At 38.3% G+C, this 15,679-nt stretch overlaps 1 protein-coding gene across 10 annotated transcripts in view; it reads right to left on the bottom strand.

Moving 5' to 3' along the window:
• The window catches only part of PPP1R12A (protein phosphatase 1 regulatory subunit 12A), a 157,808-nt gene that overhangs the window by 45,873 nt on the left and 96,256 nt on the right, over positions 1 to 15,679 (bottom strand). For all 10 annotated transcript variants that reach the window (XM_066368491.1, XM_066368489.1, XM_066368495.1 and 7 more), the window contains exons 6-8: positions 14,212 to 14,286; positions 13,077 to 13,165; positions 12,818 to 12,975 (exon numbers count right to left, since the gene is read on the bottom strand). In XM_066368491.1, the coding sequence (XP_066224588.1) occupies positions 12,818 to 12,975; positions 13,077 to 13,165; positions 14,212 to 14,286 (322 nt within the window). The remainder of the gene's footprint in view (positions 1 to 12,817; positions 12,976 to 13,076; positions 13,166 to 14,211; positions 14,287 to 15,679) is intronic.

Raw genomic sequence — 15,679 nt, 5'->3', positions numbered from 1 at the left:
ACAGCTATCTTTTTATATTTTGTATGGAAGAAGTATAGTTAGTGCTTTAAAGCCCTATGAGATACTCATTTTCATTATACTACCTTCCTCCTTCCTTTAGATCATCAGTTTTCCAAAGAAATCTTTCATTTTAAGATATCATTATTATATGCTACTATACTTTATAAGTAGACAATATTTAAAAAGCCTTATCTTTAGGGCAAGAATAAACATACCACAATACTCTGAATTTACAATGATTAATTTAGTTCTATTCGTGACTACAAAAAACTTCCATAAGTTGTTAATAAGGTGAAAAATGTATCTCAAAATAGACCAAGGGACAAGGCCAAACTATCACATTTAAAACCTCAGGTTTCCAAATAAACGGAATTAGCTAGACTCAGTCTAATAAACTTTATTGTCACTGTTAAATAATACCTTTATTCCTTCAACAGAAGCTAAGCCTATTAGCATAGTTAAATGCACATCATGTATAACCTAATTAATAAGATCATATTCCTGAAAATATTCCACTTAATGGAGAAAGTAATTCAACAAACACTTACTGTCTCCATACTTCAAGCACTGTCCTAGGTACAAGGAATGTATCAATCACTGAAAAGACAAACTATCTTAACTGCAGAGAGCTTATACTCTATTAGAAGAAATAAATAATAAAGATAAAATTCAATAATTTTCTTCCAGCTTATTTTTTTCCTTTTCTCCTTTTGGTTTAAGAATTTGTTTTCATATCAGTGAATCTACACCAAAGAATGTATATGAATGTAGGTAAACATTTATATTTGGTTTAAAAATAATAATGAAAAAAAAAATAACGCAGGTGTCCACTATCAAACAAATAAACATTATTAATACTGCTGAAGTCTTTTTATTCATTTGATTTCAATAAAGAATGAAAATTTTCCCAGTCTGGAGGGAAAAAAAACGTAAAAGCAAAAATATGCTTCCATTTTCTTATTTCCTCAACTTTCACTCAAATTCATAAATCATTTAAAAGGATATTAAACTTTTCTTTAAATTCCTATTTTCATCTGATTTATTAAAAAACACTCATTAAAAACTGGTTTTATAAATAATTTATGAAAGATAATTCAGCAAACTAGTTATTCTATGTCCAAGAGTTTCCCAAGGAAATAACCATACAAAACTTAGAAAAAGAAAACAGTTTAGAAATTGTCAAATCAAGCTGTAGCTCTACAGGGAAATGGTTGCTTTCTTACCCTTGCCAAATAAAGTATGATAAAGCCTTGTTGATATTAAGAGTGAGAGAGAAGGAACCACACAGCATTTACATGGATTAATTCTTGAGATAGAGTCAAATTTTCCTGGCACAGTCCACTGTTAGCAACAGGAAGAACAAAATTAACATACTACAATGCTTTAGAGGAACATTTAAAGTTAGCTCAGTAAAAAACCAAGCAGAGCCCTGGCTGGATGGCTCGCTTGGCTGGAGCATTGTCCTGCAATGCAGAGGTGGCTGGTTCAGTCCTTGGCTGGGGCACATACAGACACAGATTGATGCTTCTATCTCCTCCTAACCCCCTCCCTTCCTCTCTCTGGATTCAATAAAAATAAAAGATTAAAAAAATAGAAAAAACAAAAGCAAAAACAAAAAACACCAAGCAGAGAGTAGTATGCCTAAGCCCTAGACAGGGAACTAATACAATGCAATTTGATGGTAATTAGTTCTGTTTATATTTATACAACAGTAGAGTTTAAAGAACTATACAGATTATCTAGTCTAATGCTTCTTTTTTACCAGCAAGGAAATTTCAACCAAAACATTGCCAGTAGCAAAATGGGCCTAATCTGGTCTTTTGTTTGTTTTAAATTGTTCCCACTGCCTACCACTAAACAGTGAATATCATAGAAGAGGAAAAAAAAAAAAAATTAGAAAACAAAATCTCAGAAAACTCTGTGAGATACTTGGACTTCCAGTTCTTGAATTTTTACTACATAGTAGTAAAAGATGTCACACATGGGATCCAGAAGCCTGCAACAGAGTAGGTGGATGTTACAACTCCCACCTCCCAGAACCAAAGTGGATTACAACTTAACTTGGGAACAATCATCTTGAAAAACCAACTTTGGACTAAACTAAGAGGAATCTATAACCCAACATCACCGAAGAAATCACACTGAGATTGGTAGGAAGGGCGGAGATGTGGAAAGGGCTGCCCCACTCCAAAGAGCGAGGGGCAGCCCAGAGGGTCTGTCATGGTGGGGTGGGTAGCTCAGAAAGTTGTGGGTCCTCAGCTCCAGGACTGGAGCCCCAGAAACTAGAAGAGGCATATGGACAGTATTTAGCTGAAAGAAGAGCCGGGTTACTGTTTGCGAGAGGGAGACAGAACTCTGAGTCCCAGGCTCCATCTTAAAGGGACTGTGCAAAAAACCCGTTCACAGCCACTTATCTGGGGCTCCGGGAGTGGGGAACACCAAGAGGACTGAAGATTTGAGAGAAGAGTGTAGTCTCAGAGGCACAGGGAAAGACTGTGGGTGACAGACACCCTAAACCCTATACTGGGTCACTCCCCAAACATAAAGTGGCCATTTGAAAAGCAACACCAGCAAAGGGAAGCAATTACCCCACCTACCAGAGGCTCTCCTACTCCAGTCAGAGCAAAGAGTCACTTAGAAGCAGGGGGTGCATCAGGGACATAGGTTTTGAGTACTGAGGTCTGCGCTACAACACCCCTACATGCTGCTGAGTACACTATAAACAGTGGGTGGGCCGGCTGCTTGTGGTGGCGGAGCATGGTGCCTGGCAAGGTGGTCCATGTGAAGGCCTGGGCTGTGCCCAGCGGTGCTGGAGCACCCAAGGAGGCGGCAGCGGAGGTGGGTCGGGTGACAGACCACACCTCAGGAGTAGAGAGGCCATACCCACTGGCCAAGAGTAGATAAAAGCCAGCCTAGGAGTGCAGCTGATATTTACAACGGCATCTTGACCCAACAGAAGCAGCCACAAATTGTGGATTGCTTGTAGCTCTAAGAAGGTTGCTAAGGGCCAGTCATAAGCAGTGACCCCCTACTAGTCAGCATCAAGTTCCGGCCAGGGAGGTCCAGGGCTGGCACATTTAGCGGCCAGATATGAAGAGCATCAGCTCAGGACCTAACAACCCTAGTTAGAGTGGTATCTTAAGGAAGGGCTGCTCAGACCTGACCCAACTAAGGCATAGAAAACGCCAACACATAGCAAAAAGAGTAGTAGCAACAGACAGGTAGACCACAGTGGATTATAAACAACAGCTGAGGCCAACCCAAAAAGATCTAGAAACAACACAACTGAAAGCTTGAGGCAGACAACACCAACCCTAGACTCAGCTAGCTATACAAACAGCACATCCAAAGGAGGAGTCTATAGACAGACAAAATGGGAAGACAGAGAAATGCAGTCCAAATGAATCAACAAGAGAAATCCCCAGAAAAAGAACTGAATGAGATGGAAATAACCAAGATACCTGAAGCAGAGTTTAAAATAATGTTTGCTAGGATGCTCAAGGATCTCAGAACAACAATGGACTGACATAATAAGCACCTAAATAGACAGCACACATAAAAAAGGACGCTGAAATCATAAAAAAGAATCAGACAGAGGCCCTGGCCAGTTGGCTCAGCGGTAGAGCGTCGGCCTAGCGTGCGGAGGACCCGGGTTCGATTCCCGGCCAGGGCACACAGGAGAAGCGCCCATTTGCTTCTCCACCCCTCCGCCGCGCTTTCCTCTCTGTCTCTCTCTTCCCCTCCCGCAGCCAAGGCTCCATTGGAGCAAAAGATGGCCCGGGCGCTGGGGATGGCTCTGTGGCCTCTGCCCCAGGCGCTAGAGTGGCTCTGGTCGCAATATGGCGACGCCCAGGATGGGCATAGCATCGCCCCCTGGTGGGCAGAGCGTCGCCCCCTGGTGGGCGTGCCGGGTGGATCCCGGTCGGGCGCATGCGGGAGTCTGTCTGACTGTCTCTCCCTGTTTCCAGCTTCAGAAAAATGAAAAAAAAAAAAAAAAAAAAAAAAAAAAAAAGAAATGTGAAAAAAAAAAGAATCAGACAGAAATGACAAATACAATATCAGAAATGAATATGCTAGAAGGAATTAAAGGCAGGCTGGATGAAGCAGAGGATTGAATCAGCAATTTAGAGGACAATGCAGGGGTCTCAAATTTGCGGCCCGCAGACTATGTGGATTAGTCTGCGGGCCGCACAAAATTGTTCGGCGGGCCGCATGCGGCCCGTGGGCCACGAGTTTGAGACCCCTGAGATAAATGAAAGCATGGAAGCAGAACAGCAAAAAGAAAAGAGGATCAAAAAGTCTGAGGAAACCCTAAGACAGCTGTGACAACATGAAGAGAAACAATATCCACATCATAGGGGTTCCTGAAGGAGAAGAGAAAGAACAAGGAATAGAGAACCTGATTGAAGAAATCATAGCTGAAAACTTCCCTAAATTAATGAAGAAAAAAGTCACACAAGTTCAAGACGTACAGAGTTCCATTAAAAAGGAGGCCCTGGCCAGTTGGCTCAGTGGTAGAGCGTTGGCCTGGCGTGCAGAAGTCCCAGGTTTGATTCCTGGCCAGGGTACACAGGAGAAGCGCCCATCTGCTTCTCCACCCCTCCCCCTCTCCTTCCTCTCTGTCTCTCTCTTCCCCTCCCGCAGCGAGGCTCCATAGGAGCAGAGATGGCCCATGCGCTGGGGATGGCTCCTTGGCCTCTGCCCCAGGCGCTAGAGTGGCTCTGGTCGTGACAGAGTGACGCCCCGGAGGGGCAGAGCATCGCCCCCTGGTGGGCGTGCTGGGTGGATTCCGGTTGGGCACATGCGGGAGTCTGTCTGACTGTCTCTCCCCGTTTCCAGCTTCAGAAAAATACAAAAAAAAAAAAAAAGGAACCCAAGGAGACTTGCAGCAAGACACATCATAACTAAAGTGTCAAGGTTAAGAGACAAAGAAAGAATACTAAAAGCAGCAAGAAAAAAGCAGTTAATTACCAACAGAGGAGCCCCCATAAGGATGAAATCTGACTTCTCAACAGAAACACTTGAGGCCAAAAAGGATTGGCACGAAGTATTCAAAGTGTTCAAAGCAAGAACCTACAACCAAGATTTCTTTATCCAGCAAGGCTATCATTTAAAATTGAAGGAGAAATAGAAAGCTTCCCAGACAAAAAAACAAACAAAACTCAAGGAATTCATTACAACCAAACAAATGCTGTAAGAAATGTTAAGGGGACTGTTGTAAACAGAAAAATGGGGGGGAAAATCTAGAAAAAGAGGAATGTAGATTTAAAGAATAAAATGGCAATAAACAACTACATATCAATAATAACCTTAAATGTAAATGAATTAAATGCCCCAATCAAAAGACATAGGGTAGTTGCATGGATAAGAAAGGAGGACCCGCCTCATCAGGCGGTGGCGCAGTAGATAGAGCATCGGACTAGGATGCAGAGGACCCAGGTTCGAGACCCTGAGGTCGCCAGCTTGAGTGCGGGCTCATCTGGTTTGAGCAAAGCTCACCAGCTTGGACCCAAGGTTGCTGGCTTGAGCAAGGGGTTACTCAGTCTGCTGCAGCCCCTGGTCAAGGCACATATGAGAAAGCAATCAATGAACAACTAAAGTGCCACAACGAAAAACTGATGATTGGTGCTTCTCATCTCTCTCTGTTCCTGTCTGTCCCTGTCTATCCCTCTATCTGACTCTCTCTCTATCTCCGTAAAAAAAATAAAATAAAAAAGAATTTGAAGAAAAGAGGACTTGGCCCTGGCTGGTTGCCTCAGTGGTAGAGCATTGGCCCAGTTTGTGGAAGTCCAGGGGTCGATTCCCTGTCAGGGTACACGGGAGAAGTGCCCATCTGCTTCTCCACCCTTCGCTCCCTCCTTCAACTCTGTCTCTCTCTTCCCCTCCCACAGCCATGGCTCCATTGAAGTAAAGTTGGCCCAGGCACTGAGGATGGCTCCAAGGCCTCCATCTCAGGTGCTAGAATGACTCCGGCTGAAACGGAGCAATGTCTCACATGGGCAGAGCATTGCCCTCTGGTGAGCATGCTGGGTGGGTCTCAAATTGGGCACATGCAGGAGTCTGTTTGACTGCCTCCCCTTCTAGCTTTGGAAAAAGAAGAAAAAAAAAAGAAAAAAAAGAGGACTCATACATATGCTGTCTACAAGAGACCCACCTCAAAATAAAATATACACACAGACTGAAAGTGAAGGGGTGGAAAAAAATATTTCATGCAAATGTAAATGAAAAAAAGCTGGGGTAGCAATACTTATATCTGACAAAATAGACTTTAAAACAAAGGCTATAGTAAGAAATAAAGAAGGTCACTACATAATGATAAAGGGAGCAATCCAACAGGAAGATATAACCATTGTAAATATCTATGCGCCTACTACAGAAGCACCTAAATATATAAAGCAGATTTTGATGGACATAAAGGGCAAGATCAACAGCAATACTATAATACTAGGGGATTGCAACACCCCACTAAAATCAATAGATAGATCTTCAAGAAAGAAAATTAACAAAGAAACAGCCGCCTTAAAGGACACACTAGATCTACTGGATTTAATAGATATCTTCAGAACATTTCACCCTAAAGCAGCAGAATACACATTCTTTTCAAGTGCTCATGGTATATTCTCTAGGACAGACCACAATAGGACACAAAACCAGTTTCAATAAATTTAAGAAGACTGAAATCATATCAAGCATCTTCTCTGATCACAATGGCATGAAACTAGAAATCAACTACAATAGAAAAACTGAAAAGTATTTAAACACTTGGAGACTAAACAGCATGTTATTAAATAACAAATGGGTTAACAATGAGATCAAAGAAGAAGTAAAAAATTTCCTTGAAAAAAATGAAAATGAATATACAACAACTCAAAGTTTATGGGACACAGTCCTGAGAGGAAAGTTTGTAACATTACTGGCATATCTTAACAAGCAAGAGAAAGCTCAAATAAACAACTTTAACCCTGTATCTAAAAAAACTAGGGAAAGAACAGCAAGTAAAGTCCAGAGGAAGTAGAAGGAAGGAAATAAAAAAGATCAGAGCAAAAATAAATGACATAGAGGCTAAAAATAAATACAGAAGATCAATGAAACCAAGAGCAGGTTCTTTGAAAAGGTAAACAAGATTGATGAACCTTCAACCTGACTCACCAAGAAAAACAGAGAGAGGACTCAAATAAAATTAGAAATGAGAGTGCAGAAGTAACAACTAACAGTGGAAATACAAAGGGGATTGTAAGAAAATACTATGAAGAACTATGCCAAAAAATTAGACAACCTAGATGAAATGGACAAATTCCTTCAAACATATAATCTTTCAAAAATCAATCTGGAAGAATCAGAAAACCTAAACAGACCGATGACAACAAATGAGATCGAAACAGTTATCAAAGAACTCCCAACAAACAAAAGCCCTGGGCCAGATGGCTTTGCAGGCGAATTCTACTAAATATTCAAAGAAGAACTAACACCTATCCTTCTCAAGCTATTTCAAAAAAATCAAGGAGGGAATACTTTCAAACTCTTTTTATGAGGCGAGCATTATTCTCATTCCAAAACCAGTCAAAGACAACTACAAAGAAAGAAAACTATAGGCTAATATCCCTGATTAACTTAGATGCTAAAATTCTCAACAAAATATTAGTAATCTGGTCCAGTAATACATGAAAAAAATTATACATCATGATCAAGTGGGATTTATTCTGGGGAGGCAAGCCTGATACAATATTTGCAAATTAATCTATGTGATTCATCACATAAACAAAAGGAAGGAGAAAAATCACATGATAACATCAACAGATGCAGAAAAAACATTTGACAAAATCCAGCACCCATTTATGATCACAATTCTTTAGCAAAGTGGAATACAGGAAACACCTCAACATGATAAAGGTCATCTATGACAAACCTACAGTGAACATCATACTCAGTGGGCAAAAATTAAAAGCAATCCCCTTAAGATCAGGAACAAGGCAGGGGTGCCCCCTTTTACCACTCTTATTCAACATAGTTTTGGAAGTCCTAGACACAGCAATAAGAAAAGAAATAAAAGGCATCCAAATTGGAAAAGAAGAAGTAAAACTATCATTATTTGCTAATGATAGGATACTATACATAGAAAACCCTAAAGTCTCAATCAAAAAGTTACTGGACCTGTTAAATGAATTCAGCAAGGTGGCAGGATATGAAATTAATATTCAGAAATCAAAGGCATTTTCGGTTGGCTCAGTGGTAGAGTGTCGGCCTGGCGTGCGAGGGGTCCTGGGTTCGATTCCCGGCCAGGGCACACAGGAGAAGCGCCCATCTGCTTCTCCACCCCTCCTCCTCTCCTTCCTCTCTGTCTCTCTCTTCCCCTCCCACAGCGAGGCTCCATTGGAGCAAAGATGGCCCGGGCGCTGGGGATGGCTCCTTGGCCTCTGCCCCAGGCGCTAGAGTGGCTCTGGTCGCAACAGAGTGACGCACTGGAGGGGCAGAATATCGCCCCCTGGTGGGCAAAGCGTCGCCCCCTGGTTGGTGTGCCGGGTGGATCCCGGTTGGGCGCATGCGGGAGTCTGTCTGACTGTCTCTCCCCGTTTCCAGCTTCGGAAAAATACAAAAAAAAAAAAAAAAGAAATCAAAGGCATTTTTATACAGCAACAATAAACTGTCTGAAAGAGAAATTAGAAAACAATCCCCTTCACTATTGCAACAAAAAAAAATAAAGTACCTAGGAGTAAATTTAACGAAGGAGGTTAAAGACTTATACTTGGAAAATTATAAAACATTGATAAAAGAAATTAAGGAAGATACAAATAAGTGGAAGCATATACCATTTTCATGGATAGGAAGAATAAACATCATTAAAATGCCTATATTACCCAAAGCAATTTATAAATTCAATGCAATTCCTATTAAAATACCAATGGCATACTTCAAAGATATAGAATAAATATTCCAAAAATTCATATGGAACCAAAAAACAACATGAATAGCCTCAGCAATCTTGAAAATGAAGACTAAAGTGGGTGGTATTACACTTTCTGATATCAAGTTATACTACAAGGCCATTGTACTCAAAAGAGCTTGGTACTGGCATAAGAACAGGCATACAGATCAATGGAACAGAACAGGGAACCCAGAAATAAACCCACATGTATACAGACAATCAATATTTGACAAAGGAGGTAAAAGCATACAATGGAGTAAAGACAGTCTTTAAAAAATGGTGTTGGGAAAATTGGACAGGTACCTGCAAAAAAATGAAACTAGACCACCAACTTACACCATTCACAAAAATAAACTCAAAGTGGATAAAAGCTTTAAATGTAAGTAGTGAAACCATAATCATGTTGGAAGAAAACATAGGCAGTAAGCTCTCTGACATCTCTTGCAGCAATATATTTGCTGATTTATCTCCATGGGCAAGTGAAATAAAGGACAGGATGAACAAATGGGACTATATCAAACTAAAAAGCTTTTGCACAGCAAAAGACATCACTAACAAAATAAAAAGACAAACCACACAATGGGAGAATATATTTGCCAATACGTCTGATAAGGGGTTAATAACCAAAATTTATAAAGAACTTGTAAAACTCAACACAAGGAAAGTAAACAATCCAATCAAAAAATGGGCAAAAGAAATGAATAGACACTTCTCCAAAGTGGACATACAGATGGCCAACAGGCATATGAAAAAATGTTCAACATCACTAATCATTAGAGAAATGCAAATTAAAACTACAATGAGATACCATCTCACACCTGTCAGAATGGCGCTCATTAACAAAACAACACAGAATAAGTACTGGCGAGGATGTGGAGAAAAGGGAACCCTTCTGCACTGTTGGTGGGAATGCAGACTGGTGCAGCCACTGTGGAAAACAGTATGGAGATTCCTCAAAAAATTAAAAATGGAACTGCCTTTTGACCCAGCCATCCCACTTTTAGGAATATATCCTAAAAGTACCAAATCACTCATTCAAAAGAAGAAATGCACCGCCATGTTTATTGCAGCATTGTTTACTATAGGCAAGATCTGTAAACAACCCAAATGTCCATCAGTGGATGAATGGATTAAAAAGCTGTGGTACATATAAATGGAGTACTACACGGTCATGAAAGAGAAGGAAATCTTACTTTTTGAGACAATATGGATGGACCTGGAAACTATTATGCTAAGTGAAATAAGCCAGGCAGAGAAAGAAAAACATCACATGACCTCACTTATTTGAGGAATCTAATGAACAATGTGAACTGAGGAACAGAATAGAGGCAGAGGTGGGATCAAAGGGACCAGAGGAAAAACGGACAGAGGGAAAGGGGATGAGAGGATAAGACCAGAGAAGGGAAAGAGATTAGTGAAATTATATATACATAACACAGTGTTATAGAGAGCAGAAAAGCAAATCCTGGAGTGAAGGGGGGAAGACATTGGGAGGAGGTGGCAAGGGAGTGTTGAGGGGAACACGGGGTGGAGGGGAGATATATTCGGTGGAACACGAATCTATGTAAACACAATAAATTAAAATCAATAAAAAAAAAGATGTGACACATGAGTTAGGAGATCTGGGTGCTAGTCTTGGCTTTCTTGTGGACATGTCCATATAGTTCAATTCATAATTATGTATTTTACTGTAGATTAGGGGCCAAGCATGTCATACAAGGAGGAGATTAACTACATAAAAAATAACTAAATACTAGCAAAAGTATCTGAGGTTATTTAAATTTCAATGCTATCATTTCATATCAAACATGGGAAATAGCATAAATTTAATTAAAGTGATACTAGGTTAAGCATGTATATTGGTAATACTTAAATCAGCAGTGTAGAATTTTATACAATTACTATAAAAAAGCCAACACATACAGCAACTGATTGTTATGTAGTACCCATACAATGCAGGTATTATTACTGTGATTTTAAAGAGAAATCTGAGATTAAATAAATTACCCAGTCTACAATTACATGCATGAAGTCTGTGTTCTTAAAAACTGTGCATACTGATTTTCATATATCTTGCTTTTATAATTAGAAATACTTGAATTAGCACATTATAGAAATAAATTATAATATTCAATGCCTACCTGTTGCTTTAGCTTCATTTTACCCATATTACTGTCTTGCCAAGGCAAAAGGTATATTACCTCATCTGACCAGCAATGTGACAGCAATAAATAAATAAATTAAAGCCCTAAATAGAAACTAGTTATTTGTATATATTAAAAACTGTGTACGTATTACCAAAAAATAATTTACTTGTACGATTAGCCAACTTAAAAAAAAAATAAAGGAATTCAAACATTTTACCTGGCAACAAAGTTAGCCTGATTCTGTTTAGCAACATCTTGTTTTTAATGGAACCAGAGTTATCAATAGTATGTCCCCTGACATAGGTTTATTTGGTAAACTTTACATTCTCACCTTTTCTTAAATGAAATATATTGTTGAGTAAAAATAAAATGACTCGAAATTGTTACTGCTGTTTTTAGAAGACATATAGGTAGTCCAAAAAATTATAAGGCTCCATTTGTGTTCCCATGACCACCAAACTGGTTTTGATAATGATGACATGTTTTTCATTAAACAAAAATCTTAATGGAAATGGTATATATTTTTTCTGATAGTTATGTTAAAACATCAGGTTATGCAACTCAAAGATGGCAAAATTAGATAGAGTGACTGATACAAAATAAGAAAATAAATATTAATTAATAAAAGAAACTTGGTAAAAATCTATGAAAATATGGAGAGGAAGAAATGCAGAAACAATATCCTTGATAATAAAAAGGAAAAGAATGTAAATTGTTATAGTAGCTTTGTAAAGCAATTTGGTAGCATCGACGAAAACTGAAAATCTGACTGATAATTCAATTTTAAGGTACAACTAATAGAGAATCTCCTGCACACAAGGAAGCAATTACATAAATAATCAATGCAGTATTATTTGCAACAACAAAATACTTGGAATAAGGTATATATCAGAAGAAAACAGATATATTTAATGAACATTATAAGAAATTAAAGGGATGTTACGTAGATAAAGCTATAGATATGAACAAATCTAAAAAATACAACTTTTGAGTGAAAAAAAGCAAGTTGCACAACAACTCCTAGGTTGAAAAAATAAAAACACAAAACCTTATAATTACTTTGCATTTATTTCTGAATGTACATGTAAGACAAGAGTATAAAAATGGACTGGAAGACTGCAGGAAAAAACTCATGAGAGTGATTGCCTTGGGAAAAGGAAAAAGTAAGTAGACTAGGGTACAAATAGAAGACAACTGTAATGTTTTAATTCTATTAAAAGAAAAATTTAAAGCAAATATAGCTATTAAGTTTGGTAATTAGAATATGAATGTTCATTATATTGTACTTTTCTGTGTCTTTAAAATTTCTCAAAGTACATTTCCCTACACCCCCACAGGAAAGTATCTTTACTGATCCCCAACTTTCTAAAATTTTACTATTTCTTAGGTATATTTGGGATGCTGCTAGGACATGCTTCTAAACTGTTGGGCCTGAGAAAATGGCAGAAACATTCTTGAATTGCTACAAATTCATTTACACCCTATCTATACCTTTCTGAGGGAGACTTAGAAGTCTCTTAGCCTTCAATCCTAAAATGGTCAGAAAAAAGAGTTCTGAACTAAAGCCTCCAGGTAATTAGAGAAAAATAAAATCACAACTAGAGTCCCTAAAAGGTAATTTACTGGCTTGGTACGTATCCAAACAAGTAGCAAATCAGTCTGAAAGTTTCAAAACTAAAGCCTGATCTCATCTTACTGTACACTGAATCAAAAATCACTGAATATCTTTTATTCCTTTAAATTTTACCTGTTTCAGCTTCTGATTCGGAATCATCTTCTTCATCTTCTTCACTAGAGCAGCTAGATTCATCTTTCTTTCCTTCTTCTTCATCATCAACCTTTTCTTGTTCCAGAGATTCAATACGGGATGCATTTTTCTCTGGCTCAATAATCAATGTCTCTTTGCTGTGAAAGAAAAATACTTTTAAAATCTAACAATCATGCCTGTGGCCATCATGCCAACTCATTCATTAAAATAAGAAAACCTACTTTATTATTTTACTCACTTCTTAAAGGTCTTCTGTGACTGATTATTGTCCATATTGGCTGTTGATTCAATTAATGGAGATTTCTTCTCCCGTTTTTCACTATGGAGCTTCATAAAAGTTAAAGCAAAAGAAAATAAGAATACTATTTAAATAATATTAATTAGTAAAATACAAAATTTTAAATAATAACAAAGTGGTTTTCCAAACATTAAACAAAAACACAATAAAACAAAGAAAATATTTACGTTTTAACATAAGAAAAAAGGGGGTGGGGGTTTGGATAAATAAAAAAAATTGTACAGTTAAAAAACTCCATGAAGGACAAAGTTAGATTCTTTTAGATCCCTGTCAACTTTAGTTCACTAAAAAGTCAGCATCCAATCATCAGGATGTCTGATGATATTTTACTTAAAAATCTGTTCCCGGCCCTGGCCGGTTGGCTCAGTGGTAGAGCGTCGGCCTGGCATGCAGGAGTCCCGGGTTCGATTCCCAGCCAAGGCACACAGGAGAAGCTCCCATCTGCTTCTCCACCCCTCCCCCTCTCTTTCCTCTCTGTTTCTCTCTTCCCCTCCCGCAGCCGAGGCTCCATTGGAGCAAAGTTGGCCCGGGCGCTGAGGATGGCTCTGTGGCCTCTGCCTCAGGCGCTAGAATGGCTCTGGTTGCAACAGAGCAATGGCCCAGATGGGCGGGGCATCGCCCCCTGGTGTGCGTGCCGGGTGGATCCCGGTCGGGCACATGCGGGAGTCTGTCTGACTGCTTCCCTGTTTCCAACTTCAGAAAAATACAAAATAAAAAAATCTGTTCCCTAATTAATTACTCCTTGTTTATCAAGGGCCTGCTATTTGACAAATCTGAGATTTTACAGCCTCCACGTTCTAAGTAAACTTTCTTATGAAATTAGAAGAACATGTTAAACTTCAGGAAATATACATTATAGAAACATTAATTTTGTGAAGGGCAAGTGAGAAAAATGGGGATAAGCAACACACAGGCAAAACCCACCACTCGTTCTCCATTCTCTCTCACTGTCATTATAGTTTGATGGCCAGAAAGTACAAAACATCACAAAAATACTCTTTTTAACTTGTCTGATATTCAAGCTATTAAGATAATTCACTAATGTTGACAATTTTTAGATAGTCATCAAGCATACCAGATTTTGTTTCTTTTGCAACTCTTCTAAATATCCTAAAATGTCTTCATCTGCTACATCAAATGCTGTCTGGCCCTATATAGGAAACAAGAGGGCCAGTGGTGATGTTAAAAAGTCAATATACTATAAAATGCCTTTGGTGATTCTGTATGATTACAGAGAAAAAAGTTAGATAACATTTTTATGGTAGCTATAAAACACAGTACTCATGACTCTAAGGAGATGTATAAAAAATCCACACGAGAGAGAAGCAGCTGATACACGTTTCCTTACTTTTTTGGTAAAAGTTTATTAAGATAAAACTCACATACCATACAAATAACCCATTTAAAGTATACAATGCAATGGTTTTTTAGAATAGTCACACAGTTTTACAACTATCAACACCATCAACTTTAGGACATTTTGATTGCCCCAACAGGAAACAACATCCGCATTAGCAGTCACCTCTGCTTACCCATCCCCAGGAGCTCAAGCAAACTCTACTTTTTGTTACTATGGATTTGTCTATTATAGGCATTTCATATAAGTGGAAACATAATATGTGATCCTTTGACTGGCTTTTTTTCACTTTGCATAATGTTTTCAAGGTTCATCCACGTTGTAGCATGTGTCACTATTTCATTCCTTTTTATTGCTGAATAATATTCCATTACATGATACACATTTGCTAATAATCTATTCATGAGTTGATGAACATTTGTTTTGCTTTCCGCTTTTTGCCATATATAATGAATAATGCTGCTATGAACATTCATGTACCAGTTTTTGTTTGGATATCTGTTTTAATTTTCTTGGGTGTATAGCTTACAAGTAGGATTACTGGGTCATATGATAACTCCATATTCAGAGACCTTACTATTTTTTGATACCTCTATAAAAATTAACCAAATTCTTTAGAGTAATAAAAATAAAAATATGCATTTCTAAACCGCTTAAAGTTCAGCCTCCCACAGGTATGGGTTAGTTTCAAAAATGAATCCAGATAGAACACCTGTCAATCCATTTTTATTCACTATGAAAAAGAAAATTTAAAAGAGCTGCTGACCAAACATAAGATTTTTCCTGCTGCCTGCATTAGTCTTCAGAATAACCATACTGGTATGAGTTTCCAAAATGCCAAGAAGTTCATTATTTATAATACGTATATTCTAATCTAACCTATATGTTAGCCAGTGTATGATCCTTTCTTAGAAAACATTTAATTTTTTTCAACTAGAAATCACTCCAAAAGGAAATTTAAAATTTCTTTCCTAACAGGTGTCCCCTATCCATGACAAAGTCAGATGGGTAGACAATAATAACCGCTAAAATCACACAAACGCTTCATTTAAAAACAAACAAAACTACAACTTCAATTCTATAACAATATCAAGATATTGACATTTACTTAGGAGTTACATTTCCCTACACTATGAAGCTAAATAGAAGCTACTCAATAGTTGAGCTAGTTTTTCCATTGCCTGCT

This window comes from Saccopteryx leptura, chromosome 2, assembly GCF_036850995.1.
Source record: "Saccopteryx leptura isolate mSacLep1 chromosome 2, mSacLep1_pri_phased_curated, whole genome shotgun sequence".
Taxonomy (NCBI): Eukaryota; Metazoa; Chordata; class Mammalia; order Chiroptera; family Emballonuridae; genus Saccopteryx; species Saccopteryx leptura.
Note: the sequence above shows the minus strand (reverse complement) of the source record. Positions and strands in the feature narration are given on the sequence as shown.